The 13,691-nt window shown below is 41.5% G+C and overlaps 1 protein-coding gene across 2 annotated transcripts in view; it reads left to right on the top strand.

The window, feature by feature from the left end:
* The window catches only part of PLPPR1 (phospholipid phosphatase related 1), a 113,736-nt gene that overhangs the window by 79,051 nt on the left and 20,994 nt on the right, over nt 1-13,691 (top strand). For both annotated transcript variants that reach the window (XM_065745221.1, XM_065745222.1), the window contains exon 3: nt 2,381-2,569. In XM_065745221.1, the coding sequence (XP_065601293.1) occupies nt 2,381-2,569 (189 nt within the window). The remainder of the gene's footprint in view (nt 1-2,380; nt 2,570-13,691) is intronic.

Here is a 13,691-nt window from a genome sequence, read left to right as displayed (position 1 = left end):
AATGGCAAGGGAAAAAAGCAGCTCTCATTGACCCATGTCCTTATGTTCTGTCTCATTTTATTTTATACACTGGCAGCCGAAAGCATTTCTGGAGGTATATTTTGAATGGGAGGGATGTGTCAGGTCGTTACTGACAGCCCTGGTTTGTGCAAAGTGCTGGAACTAAGCTTCAGTACCCCTATGCCCAGGAAGTCTACTGTTTATGTCAGGGGGAGTAGTGGTAGTGTCACTGCCTTCCTCTGGTATTAATTTATAAAATTGAGTTGCCCAAGGTTGATCAGGTAATCAGTAGCCACACAGGGAATTAAGTTCTTGTCTTCTAATCTCTTAACTATAGTACTGTGTTTGTTTATAGGAAATCCTGCTGATTCTAAAAGTTACTGAATAATCAGAAGAAAGCAAAAGTCTTCAGGAAACAAATGTTTCATTAACGTTTTATGCTTATGTGTATATTCATGCTATAAATCAGAGTGGGAGAAAGAGAAAATATGGATGAGGAAGTAATTATGTGGATTCCTGGCTTCTAGAGCGTCTAAAAAAGGCAATGTTCTTTGCCTATAGAAATTACAGTTGATACCATCATTCTGCAATCTGCAGAAGCTGATGTTTGAATTCATACAGTTAATTGATTGGGCTAAGAACATTCAACATTCCCTGTGTTATTTTCCAGGAGATGGAATTCATCTATGGCCATGGCCTTTAGAATCTGAATACAAAATGATATTGTTGATTTTGACAGTTAAGAATGGTGGAGAGTTCAGAAGCATTCAGTTTTGGTTTCACTTTTGTCTTCTTGCCATACAAGTTGCTCAGAGTCTGTGCAGTTGTCTGCTTGGAGCCTTCAAAGGCCACCTGGACGTGGTCCTGTCACCCTGCTTTGGGTGTCCCTGCTGGAGCGGGGACTGGGACAGTCTGGGTGCACCAGAAGACCCTGCCAGCCTTAGCCATACTGGGTTTCTGTGGTCTAATTTCATTAATTATTTTTCCAATTTCTGTATTTTTTTTTTTATTTTTTTATCTAATTTTGGTCCAGCACCTGGCCAGATAATCTTTTTTGGCTGTCACAGCCCTTGAAAGGATAGGTCAGAGGCATATGTGGGTAGTTTGTAAGTTTGTTTTTGAGAGCAAGGTCTGTTCTTGTAGCAGTCTCTCAGTAAAGCAGTTTTGATGCTCACCTTTTGAGAGGATAATATTACAAACTTTGGAGTTCGGTCTTTCGCATTTGTTTTTATTGCTCTTTTTTCCTAACATACACTAAAGGAACTTCTATGTTCGTGGTAACAGTGGTAGGAGGCCCAACCTTCTACCACGACTACTGTGAATCTGCTCCTGTAATTGTCATAACACCTAGATCAATATTACTGCTTTTGTAAGTGATGGCAATTTTGAAGTGAGGTTTCCTTTGCAGTCTGTCAAGAGAGTGAACAAGAATGATGAGTTAGCATATTAACTTAATTGCAAGAGGTTAGATTAATGACAGCCTTGCTGAGGCTGATTCAAGATGTGTTGGGAAGCTGATACAGACCTCGATGTGGACTGTACAGAATAATGGTGAATGCATACGAAATAGTTGAGCTTTTCCAGGCAGTCCAGTTTGATAGCAGTGAACTACAAAATGAGACAAGAAAAGCTCTTTGTGGTTCATATTGGTAAATGTGAAGATCCAGACTCAGGCCAGAGACTTCTTCAGAGGTGGCTGCGATGGAGTGGGGTAGGCAAACAGTGCAGAGTGCTCCCAGCCAGCTGTCTGGGGAGGCAGGATTACTGAGCAGTCTCCTAAAGCTTTCCTGGTAAGCAGCAGCTGAAGGGCAAGGTGAGGGGCTGGAGGCAGGTTTACCTCCAGATGAGCCTTCATCTGACCCAGGAAGGACTCTTCTGGATGAGCAGAGAGTGCGCATTCCCCGTTGTGGGCTTGCGGCTGCGGCAGGAAAGCATTTTGGCTTTAGCTTCTTTTATCCCTGTAACAATCCCTTCCAGCTCCCCACAGGTTTTAGCTTGCCACTTTCTGCTCCGGCAGTGCAGCCCCTTATCCCACTGGCTTTCATTGATCGCCACTGCCACTGCCACTCACATGCCCTTTGATGAAGTAGCTGTCGAAGCTCCCATCCCTCCACAAGCTGCATTACGGACCCACTTCTATCTGAGACGTTCATTAGTGTCATTTGCCAAAAGGTTTATGTAACAGATGTTGCAAAGCAGCACGGAGAAACGCACACACACACACACGCACGCACACACACACACACACACACCAGTACTGCAAAGACCGTTGGGATGTCGATGATGGGAGGATTGTCTGCAGTACTAGAGTAGCTCGAAGGCATAGCTGCATCTGTTAAAAAGCAACTAATGTCTCTGTGTCACCATGCTGTATTTTCAGCTTGTCATCATGGCTGGGACTGTTCTGCTTGCCTACTACTTCGAGTGCACCGATACTTTTCAGGTGCACATCCAAGGTTTCTTCTGTCAGGATGGCAATTTGATGAAACCATACCCTGGAACGGAGGATGAGAGCTTCATTTCACCTCTGGTGCTCTACTGTGTGCTGGCTTCAACTCCGACAGCTATTGTAAGTATAAGAAATTATTTGAATTCTTCATTGCTGCTCCATAAATAATAGTCCTGTAATATCTCTGTCCCCTTTCCTCTCTTTTCAGCTGTAATTGATTTACTCTTAACTGGGTCTCCACTTTGCCTTAGCAAATATGATCTTCATCACTTATCTCCAGATGTAATTATTCTGAGGTAATCACAAAGCAAGATTGAGTGGTACAGCTTGTTAAGCCTGCTACAATAGCTTGCCCACCTCAGTGATTAGTTGTCAATTGTCTGAGCTCCAGAGAAGCACGAACATAAAAGTGTTCTATTACTGGAAATAAATAAAAAAAAAATCCAGGATAAAGCAGGAGAAAAATGTTGGCTGGAGATGCAGCATGCTTGGGATAATTTCCTGCTGTAGTAAGAGGACTGTTGTAAGGTTTTAAAGGGCTCAGACAAGCAGAGAGATGCTCAATACTGAGAAAAGTATGTATGCTCCCTCCTTCATATTTCAAGTCTCTCTGTCTTTTTGGCAGCCACCTTCTCTTAACTATTTCACCAGACCCTGCCAGTCAGCTAAACTGTATTTGTTACAAGCATGTCAAAATGCTCAGTTAACTGCTACAAGCAACTCCAAACTGGTTATTGTAGTCCCACATTAGTAAAACAAACACTTTCCCTTTTCAGTTTTTCTGTGCAGAAAGTTACAAATTTCACCAATAGCTCATTTTCCTTATTTGTAATTACACTGATAAATTCTCATCATGCTACATCCTTCATTTGTTTTCTAATGCTTTTTTCTTTCTCCTTTCTTTTTTTAATCTTTAGTATTTCTTAACCTTGCTTTCTATACTTTTGAAAACTTAATTAAAGCCATTCACTGTGTATTTACATGTGAGAGGCTAAATGCTGGACCATAGTCCATTTCAATTTTTAGTCTGCAGTAATATTGATGCATGAAACAGTTTAACACAGGACTTGATAAGAACTGTGAAAGATATCTGCATGAGAGTCTACATCTTTTTGTCAAAAGACACTTTCTGAAAACGAGTTGGGATTTCAAAATGATTTATGTCAGAAAATCCTCCGCAGTAACAGTGTTGTTTTCTCTATTGGATGGATGGTTTGCAAATGAAAAAATAAATGCTACTTTCTCCCTAGTGACCTTCACTTTTTCAGGCTGTGCATTTGAAGTTAGTTTGAGTGATGCTGTCATGTCTGGATGCTGTGACACTGGAGTTAGTGGGAGGATTGTCCCATGTTTCAGTGACTGGCATGTTATTAAAAACACTCATTTTCAGTTGGATCTTAATTAGTGTCTTCCTCTGGGGAAGTTGTCTGGAAACTTTTCAGGTTTTGCTCTGGAGGGTCAACATTTCTTTGACATCAGTGGCCTAATAATTTCTTCCCAGTTACTTATGAACATCTGGTTTTGTGGCGTCTTTGAGAGTTGAATGATGCTGTTTTTGTAGTCCCCTTAGTCTTTATTAAACAGGAGGTGAAAGATGGGAGTGAACATCAAATGAAGATTTTGTGTGCAGAGAACTTCAGTTAAAGGGCAGTGTGGAGTTGGTGGGCTTGTCTTGCAAACTGCAAGCTATGCAAAGATTACAGCTTTGGTCCAGAGATACAGTAATTGTACTAAATGATGGAGCTGAGGTAGTAAGCTCTGCTTCTTGGGTTATTCTGTACTGCTGAACAGACTCTACTGCTTCATCTAGAGAAAACTTGGTCAGTGTCAGTGTGAAATGCATTGGCAGAGTCTTTGCATTGTGCATTGTTGTGATCTGTGTTCAACCTCAAGGAGACAGTAGATCACGCTTCCCAGATAAACATTTTCCCTTTTATTCATGGTGTATTATATATTAATATGTTATTTAATGTTTTATGTCTGTTACTGTGTTGCAGTACTAATATATTATTTAATACTTTCTGTATAATTTCTTAGTATTGTGGTAATTCTCAACAGAGTAGATGTCAAAGGGATATTTTCCTGTACTCACAGGGTCCTCAGCACAGTGTTTTTGTCTGAGTGATTTGATTCTATTTCTCATACCCATCTCCTCCTCACGGACTTTCCCCTCCTTGCAGGATGATTTCAAACTTCTTTAGTTGATCCCTGTTTTCACCCAGTCTTCTGCTGAAGGCTGAGTTTTGGCAATGATAGTTAATAAAAAGCTGGTAAGTGAGATGGAAAATGAGCTCAGATTCTCTATAAGCTATGTCCCTGTATTACATTGCTGGTCAAACTACAGTGCATGTGAGTATCAGCAGCAATGCCCTGATAGGTGCTGCCTGTTGTTCAGACAGTCTAAGTCCAGGAAGAGGTTTTTCATGCAGTTGAACATCCCTGAATGTCCCAGAGGTTTCTGTAAAAGGAATAAGTGCGGCCATTTCCATTTATACTGTAGTTTCCTCTGCCTCCATCCCTTCCCTCACCACCATCCCCCCCAATAAAAAGCAAAAGAAAGAAAGCACAGCTGTGTTTTGTAGGAGGGAAGTTTGCATGCATTCACTGTGGGCTAAGCTAGCTTCACTCTGTGCACTTTGTTCTTGGGAATAATCACTGACAACCTGCAGCTCCAGTATGAAGAACTGACAAAAGTACAAGGTAATGCCAGTCCCTTTTTTTTCCCTTCTCTGCAAGATGCTATTGCTTCGCTTTCTGACAGTGAATTGGTTGGTCTGGCTAAGAGGATTTATGGCAGTGAGTGCTATGTGCATATTGCCCCTTCTCTGATACCTCATGACGGGAAGGGAGTTGTTAGGGAGAAGAGGAGGCCAGCAGCAACTGGGAAGCACTCTCAGTTCTGGCTAACAGCCTTTTTGGAGCCATGGAAAATAGTCCAAGATTCAGTACAAACACACTCAGATGAGTCCCAAGCAATGTCTAAGTGCAGTCCTTTGTGCAGAGCTCTGAACAGGGCTCCAAGCCCTTGATTTCAGCATAGATGTGAGGTGTTTGAGTGCTTGAAAGCCAGAAGGGAACATCTTCATGAATGTAATGGAATATCATTGTGTCTCAGACATTTGGCTGTAATGGAGGCCATGGGGAAAAGGAATGCATGTACTTTACAGCACATCTTAGATGTGCTGTTGTGATTTGGTACTGCTGTATGTTCATTTCCCTGCACTGTAGCAGCAAAATAAATGAGACCAGCCTGTTTTTCTGCTATGCTGGGTAGTTAATCATCATACATCAGAATTACAAAAGTCTTTTAATGCTCCTGGTGATAACCTATTAGTCTCTGATAATGAGAGTTTCTTGCAAGGGGAGATGCCCGAATCTCATGGTGACACTGTTAAATAAATTAAAATCATGTATGCCTGACTCCATTCTCTGAAATGCATTTTTCTCTCAAATGTTCCACTGAGAATAGGTCAAATGCTTTCATCTCCCTTATTCATTTTTAATTCTCAGAGAGTGTTGATACTAACATCTTTGCTGCAAAGCAGGAGGGAAATGGTGATTTTAATGATAAATTGCACCTGAAAATGGACAAACTTATCTTTCTTTGTAAATAAACATTTTATTTCATATTTACTGTTTTTTCCCCTGAAACATGCAGGCTCAAAATCAAGTAGTAAATTATGCTGACTATTGCTAGAATAAAGAGATTCCTATAATCCTGTCTTAGATTGTACTTGTTACCTGTACATTCTGGCACCATGAAGAGCTTTATGAGGAAGGAAAAGTGAAACTGTTCATGTCTCATAGCAGTTATTTTCACTATCCATCTTTTCTTCTGAGACTTTGCCCTTCCTGGCAGCTGATTTCAGTCACAACGATGTTGGAGATTGGTTATGAAAAAATTGCTGCTTCCAGCTGTCTTGTTTTCACAATGAGATGGGTATAAAAATGCTTTCATTCTATCTTAGTTATCTGGAATGAAATGAGATGGGATGGAGTGGAATGGAAAGGAATAGAATCGTTCAGTTGGAAGGGCCCTTCAAAGACCGTCAAGTCCAACTGCCTGAGCACTTCAGGACTAACCAAAAGCTTGTTATCAAGGGCATTGTCCAAATCTAGAAGGTCTGTTGCACTGCTTGACCACCCTCACAATAATGAAATGTTTTCCAGTGTCCTGTTCATCTTCCCCTGGCAAAGTTTTGACCCATTCCCACACGTCCTGCCATCAATTCCCAGGAGCAAAGCCCAACACCTCCCTCTCCATTTCTCCTTCTCAGAGAGCTGCAAAGAGCTGTGAGGCCACTTCTCAACCTTTCCTTCTCCAGACTGGGCAGCCCAGGTGTTCTCAGCCTCTCCTCACTGCACATGCCTTCCAGACCTTTCTGCAGCTGGGGTTAAATCAGTTTTCTCCTTGACAGTCATGGCAAGTACTTGGCAAAAAGCTTCCTACAGAATATGTGGAGACAGGGAAAGGGGAGTGGCGAGGAGGGGGAGGATGTTCATCTCCATATCCTTGTGAGAATAACACAGTTCAGTTTTTGCCTCATCCATTTTCAAAGGATAAAATGTTCCAAACTGTCAAAAAAAAAAAAAACCCAAAACAAAACAAAACAACAAAAAAAAAAACAACACTATTGTCTTGAGCTTAACACAGCCTACAGCAACAGATCTGCACATTTAGATAGTAGACACAGATCTTTAGATGGACAGCTCCTCTTTTGGTGTTTGTAAGCACTTCAAGCAGGGTGAAATAAGCAAGTAAATGAATGTGTTTATTTTCCGAGTCGGGGGTCTTAGGATGCAAACCCTTTTCTGGAAGTAAGCATAGCTCAGACTTTTTATTCAGCTGTCCTCCTGGTGATAGGGAACATAAATATTAAAAGCAGCTTGGAAGTAGAGCTTGAGTTCCATGATAGCAAGTCTGGTGAATTTAAAAGTTATGTCCTGCAGTACTGTGTTACGCGGAGCCTGAGAGAGAGAAAGTGTATTTCAGTGTGCTGTGAGTACCAAAATAAGGAGAGGTGGAGTGTAATTATAATTTGGAGCAGAAGTAATAATAATTTGATTTTTGCCAGTGTGAGAATTTCACAAAAATACTGTTTCAATTGGAGCAAGTTGTTTTGCATAAATATAAAATCTTCAAGCCATTTCCTTAAAAATATTCTGGGTATCTCAGGCATTAATTTGTGTCCCTCAAGGCCAGTTCTTCTGTTATGGGGTTACTACAAATCAGCCAGCTCCTCAGCCACTACAGAGCCCTCATTCCTGCATTCAGAGCTGCTTTTTGCACTTCTCCATCCGTTGTGATTTGTCTGGCCTTGAGAGGAGAAGAGAGGCTTAGGGACAGGCAGCTCCTTGAAATGAATGCTGAACAGCAGCACAAAGCCTCAAGGGTGCAGTTTTTCATTTCCTTGAAGTAGGATGGAAAGTGCTGCTGCTGTTTTCATGCAATCTTTTGTTTCTTTCTTTCTATTTCCAAGAGGAGGTGGCAGCTTCTTGTAGCTGTTAATGGGCCAGTGCAATTAAGTTCTGCAAAAGAGTTTTTCTTCTGAGATGTTATTGCACAAAATTGAGGTCTGAATATTTGTTAGAAGATGAACGATGATGTTAATCTTATCTTATTATCTGAAGCACAGGGAAACTGTTCCAGCTTCTCTGTCAACTTTACACTTGCCTTCCTTGTTGTGACACTTGTCTCAAATACGTTATTTTTTTAGATGTTTTTTTTTCTGTTTTCATTACCATCTTCCCTCTTTGGCTTTGGTGTAATACAGCCTTTCTAGAAAGGAACGCAGGGAACTTCTGTGGTGTGCTGGCTGAGTTCCCTGCATCTGAAAAAAAGCCAGGAGCAGCTCCTGCTGCTCAGGGCCCAGTTACAGCAGCTCTTCCAAGCCTTTCCATGAATAAGTCCCCAGGCTGTGCTAGCAGTAATGCAGTAGGCAGCAGCACAGGGATCCCTATGGCAGCATCAGTGCCTGGAGTATCCATTGTGACTGACTTCATAAGCAAGGTTTGACCCTTTCCAGGGAGGTATATGGCCCAGTGCTCGTACAGTCTTCTCTGTCTCAGCTGGCCTCTCCATCCTGTTTAGCTGCAGAGGGAGAGCTCAGCTTAAGGGTGTTGGGAACTCCACATCTGGAGTACTGTGCTCAGTGCACCATTCTGGGCTACCCAGCTCAAGAGAGAGCAGAGGGTCTAGCAGAGGGCTACAAAAACGACTGAGCTCTGGAGCACCTCCTTGATGAGAGATGAGGGTCTTATCAGTGCTCTGAATATCTAAAGGGCAAGAGGAGGAGGCTGGGCTCTTTTTGGTGGTGTGCAGCAAAAGGACAAGGGGCAAACAGGCACAGGCTGGAACATGGGAAGTCCTATCTGAGGAAGAACTTTACTGTGGAGATGACTGGAACAGGCTGTCCATAGAAGTTGTGAGGTCTCCTTCTGTGGAGTTACTCAGAACCCACCTGGATGCTTTCCTGTGCAACCTGCTGCAAGGAACCTGCTTTAGCAGTGGGGGTTGGGCTGGGAAATCTCCAGATGTCTCTTCCAACCCCTACATTTCTGTGATTCTGTAATTCTGGATAGTAATAGCTACAACTTCTTTCTCTGCTCTAACACTTGCAGATGCCTGTACTGCCAAGTGTCCTGCAGGACTTGGAAACAAGCCCATTAATTTACTGGCTCTTGAGGACTACTGCAAAGCTGTGGGAAATTCATTCTCTTGATTATACATACAAAGTGGCAGAACCTGATTATTTTAGACATATTTCCCACATTATTTGCTTTCTAACAGAACGATCAGGCACTTCTATTGGTAGGCAGTTTAGACCCAAAATTACGGATTTCAGCTGTTTTGACTCTGAAGGAATAAAAGAAATGAATTTCCCTTCTTGCAGAACTTTTTAAAAACTGTTCTTTGATTTTTCACTGAAAAAAAAGAGAAAGAAAAAAAAAAGAAGACAGGGAAACAGAATGAGATAGTAATTGTATGTAGATTCAGGTATTGTTCTTAGCAAGTAATGGTTAAGCTCATTCTGCATTGTAGAGAAGAAAGGATTGCTTCATTTCCTCTTCCATGTATGCAAAATTCAGCATCACTTACTGCCCACTATGAAAGAGCACTTGAGATGGTGATGACAAAGTTGAGAGTCTCCCTGGGTCTCCATCCCACTTCAGTTTGTGTGATTCTATGCTTTACATTCTGTGGTGCTTGTGCAGGCATTCTGCTGTCTAACTAATGCCAGGTAAGTCCCGAGCTTCTCTGCAGCACCTGGAGAGTGTCCCAGGTGACCAGCAGCTGTGCTGATGCAGTCCTGAGATAAGCTACAATTCAAAGTAGGAATTCTGTGGGCCCAATTCAGGCCAGTGCTGATGGAATGACTGCTGGAGCACTCTGAAGGTTACTGTTCACTGGGCAGGCTTGCCTTCCCAAGGAGAATTTTGTGCAGTCGTTTTAAAACCGGCTGTTCAGGGTCCCCATACCCCACAGCTGCTTGTGTCCTCTGGTTTTCAGTGCTCCACTCACAGTTTTTCTCCCAGCCTGTACATTCCTTCTCTTAGTTGCTGTTGGGATGCTGCAGACTTGGTTAATTTAGTTCTGTCTTGTAGAGAATTCAGGAAATGTCACACAGCTCACGGAAACTTGCCCAGAAATAAGAGTGATGATGTCTTGAGGTCCAGATATGTATTTGTTTGCTGCTCGAGATTTTTTCTGTGTAATAGTATGTTCTTGGATGTTGTTTTCTTTGGCAAAATGGTGTTAACATTGATTGATTGTGCCACAGGGATGCTGTTAAAGCAAATGAGTTGAAAGGTTTTTAAAACTCATAGAAATCAGAATATTGTAAAATATTGTCTGTACTTCAGGATGAAAAGAGCAAAAGTCTTAAATCTTAACCCAGCCTTGGCTGCCCTGACTACAGCATCAAGTAATTAACTTCCTAAATGGAATATATCTCCTCACCCACAGCACAGTTCCTGCAGGAGAGATGCTGCAGGATGCTGCTGTTCTGGAATATCCTGCAGGTTGTTTCCCAGATTCATCCCTGGACAGCTTATCTTAGTTCATCCCTACTGAAACAGCTCCTTTTGATGTTTACCTTTCATCCATTTTTAGAGTGCAGTTGTGCAAAGAATCATTTGGCATTTGTGAGCTCCGGAAAGTCATGTAAGAATCAAAGATGAAAAAGATAAAAATCCCATTTCCCTTTGAAAGCAAAAGATTGTTCTGATATTTAAATTGATAATTAAACGAATTAAGAAGCAGTAAACTATGCAGGAGAGCAAGGAGAAATGAGTGCTCTCATTGCACTGAGAATTCTAAAGGGGAAGATGTGGTATGTCTCTGTCCAAAGGTGTTGGTCCACGGATTGGAGGACTATCTTTTCCAGGCTGTGGCTGTGCAAGTTCAGATCCTTCGCAGACAAAAGGCTGTTGATGAGGAAAATGAGAGAGACCATTTATCCATCTGTTTGATAAGCAGGAGCCAGGAAATAAGAAATAACATGCAGCAGGTTTTTGAGAGCTGAATGTTGAGGAGCAAATGTTGTGTGCCAGTGCCAGTGGTGGGAGGCAGTAATGGGGTGGAGGAAATAGAATGAAGTGTCCTCATTAGACAAGTTGAAATCGGCAGAGGGAAAATGACTGCTCATGGAAAATATTTCTGATTTTAAGGGCGCTTTGGGACATCACTGCAGTAGTTTTACCTAACAGCAACTATGAGTAAAAAATTTCAAGCATAAGCTCAGTGTAGTTCATGAATTTGAGAATACAAGCATATTGTGACACTACCTTAGTTTCCCTATTGCACACCTCACCTCCTGCTGCAGATCACCTGGGCTTTCATTCCCCTTCCTCCAGTGCAGCTTCCTTGCCATTTCTACCTGATAATTAAACAGGCATGGTACAGCAATTAATAAACCTTGAGTTGTTTTCCAAAATTTAAACAAAAGTAGTAATTTGGGTTTTGGTTTTGATTTTTTTGTTTGTTTGTTTTCTTCTGTTTTTCTTTTCTCCACCCATGTATGTGAGCCTAAATTTATATTTCAGATTTAGAGCTGAATTCTACCTGTTTGTGCATTGCTGATTCTCCTCTGGCAGATGCTGAGGTACTTCACAGTGTCAGTGATTGATTTTGGGAGGCCAGCTGGACAGAGTCCACATGCAGCCAAGTTGCCCATCAGGTTTCAAACCATGAAAATCAGTGAAGTTACTCATCCTCAGAAATGCCTGAAGAAAAAAAATCACATTTCTGAGCCACACATTCAATTTCACGTGGGTAAAGTAGCTATCAGAACAGGTGTACAGGCTCACCATGAGTTTTCAGAGTTCAGCAAGGCCCTGAATCACTTTTTAGAGCTCGCATAAAATGCACAAGGAAATAAAATCCTCAAATTCAGACAACTAAGTGCAGTGACAGAGGCAGAACTGTGAGAATAGTCCAGCTATATCGAATAAGCTCGAGTCATTTCACAAATACAGTGCTATTAGTATGTACCCAGAGACTACATTAAATTGAAAGGAATGGCCAGTTAAAACATCATATTTTGCTGTGCTAAAGGAATTCTGGGGTAGCTCTGCTTAATCAGTGGAGAGAAGTTGAACAGATTTATATCATGGCAAGATTTACTTCTAAATCTAAGAACTAATTTTTCTACGTGATGGTCATTAGGAGAGTGCAAGATAGCCACGTTCCTGGAAGCCAAGATGGAACTGAGCCTGGAAAACACTCAGTCTGATGAGAAGGAACTTTAAAATGATGTACGGCTAAAGAAGGGCTATGACCATGTTTTATACCTAACTCTCATTTTAAAAGTTTGGTTTTTTTGTGTCTTTTTTTTTAAGTCAGCTATTTTATCTCTTCACAGACTAGAATTTCCTCAGTGTGAATTCTCTCTCAATGTACATGTACTGCCCCAGGCAGAGAGACAGAGGCAAAGCATTAACTCAAACTTCTCAGTATTATCATAATTCAGATAGTAAGTGATTTGAAACAGTGTCACTTTCAAACTGCTTTAGTGCAGATGGTCTGCTTCTTAATTCCCTGCCCCATAGTTAGGAAGCTGAGCTTATTGAACTGCTTGCCAATTCTGTTAAGAGCAGATGCAGTGAAATGAGATAAAGGCAATATTTCAGTGTGGCTCCCATGCATTGGCTCCTACGCCCCAGATGCCATTATTGACATACATTTTACAACTACATCTCTCACCATCAGCAGTTAGAATTGTAAAGAGGTTGAGCATACTTGGCTTGAATGTCAATAATCAATAACGATGCTCATCTGGCTTAATAAGGATAAATTTTTGCCCTTGAAACCTTGAAACACCATCCCAGTCAAGTGAGTTAAAATTTGTTCCTTGAGGTTTGTGCTAATTCTGCATCTGTGTGCATGCATGTGCATGCAGTTTAGCAATAACTTTCTTTGACCATTATGGATTCCTCTTGTGTGTCTTATAATAACTGTCTTCTAATTAATTCATTTAGGTGCTTTCTTTTTAAAAGCTCATTTCTTCCACTTCAGGCTGTTTTTTATTTTCCCTTAGGACTCTCATTACAAACTCTGTCTTTCTAAATTTCAGATTCCCTTTCTAAAGCCTGCTGACAAAACATGATAGGTGAGGTTGACAGAAGTGCCAGCTGTGAGTGGACCTCCAGTGCCTCTGAAGCCTGTGATCAAAATCTGTCCAGCTTCAGCTAGGGCAGATAAACTTCTCTGCATCACAGTTAAATTAACTCTGAGCACTTAGGAGTTAGTGAGACCACCCCTATGGGAAACAGCTATCATATTTCATAGAAAAAATGAATGGCAGACTCAGAACTCTAAGAAGGTGTAAAAGCTGCAAAGAATATTCTGCTGGTGGAATGTTGGGATGTAAGTCTGCAAAATCACCTTCCACTTTGCTGCAAGGATAGAAGCTTTCCATCTATAAAGCCTGCCCTGTCTGTAAATTTTAAATGCTAATCTCAAGATGTGACAAATTCTGTGCTAATCATAGTAAAAATAAATGGTAAAGCTTTGTCCCCTGTATCTCAGAAATTAGGCCTGAAGTTTTGAGTGTCTTGCCTCTGAATGTAAGAACAGCAGACCCTTTTCTTGTCTTGACAGGTACATCTCAACTGAGTGGTGTAGCCTCATTGTGGAAGTACAGTGTCCCAGAACACAACAGTGTGCAGGAGTTTCTGTGGGCTGGAACCAGCCACTCGTGTTTCAGTATTTGCTGATGTCACTTTTAACCTTCTGTTTCTT

This window comes from Cyrtonyx montezumae, unplaced genomic scaffold (genome assembly GCF_038088225.1).
Source record: "Cyrtonyx montezumae isolate F1298 unplaced genomic scaffold, pur_monq_1.0 scaffold_34, whole genome shotgun sequence".
Classification (NCBI taxonomy): domain Eukaryota; kingdom Metazoa; phylum Chordata; class Aves; order Galliformes; family Odontophoridae; genus Cyrtonyx; species Cyrtonyx montezumae.
Note: the sequence above shows the minus strand (reverse complement) of the source record. Positions and strands in the feature narration are given on the sequence as shown.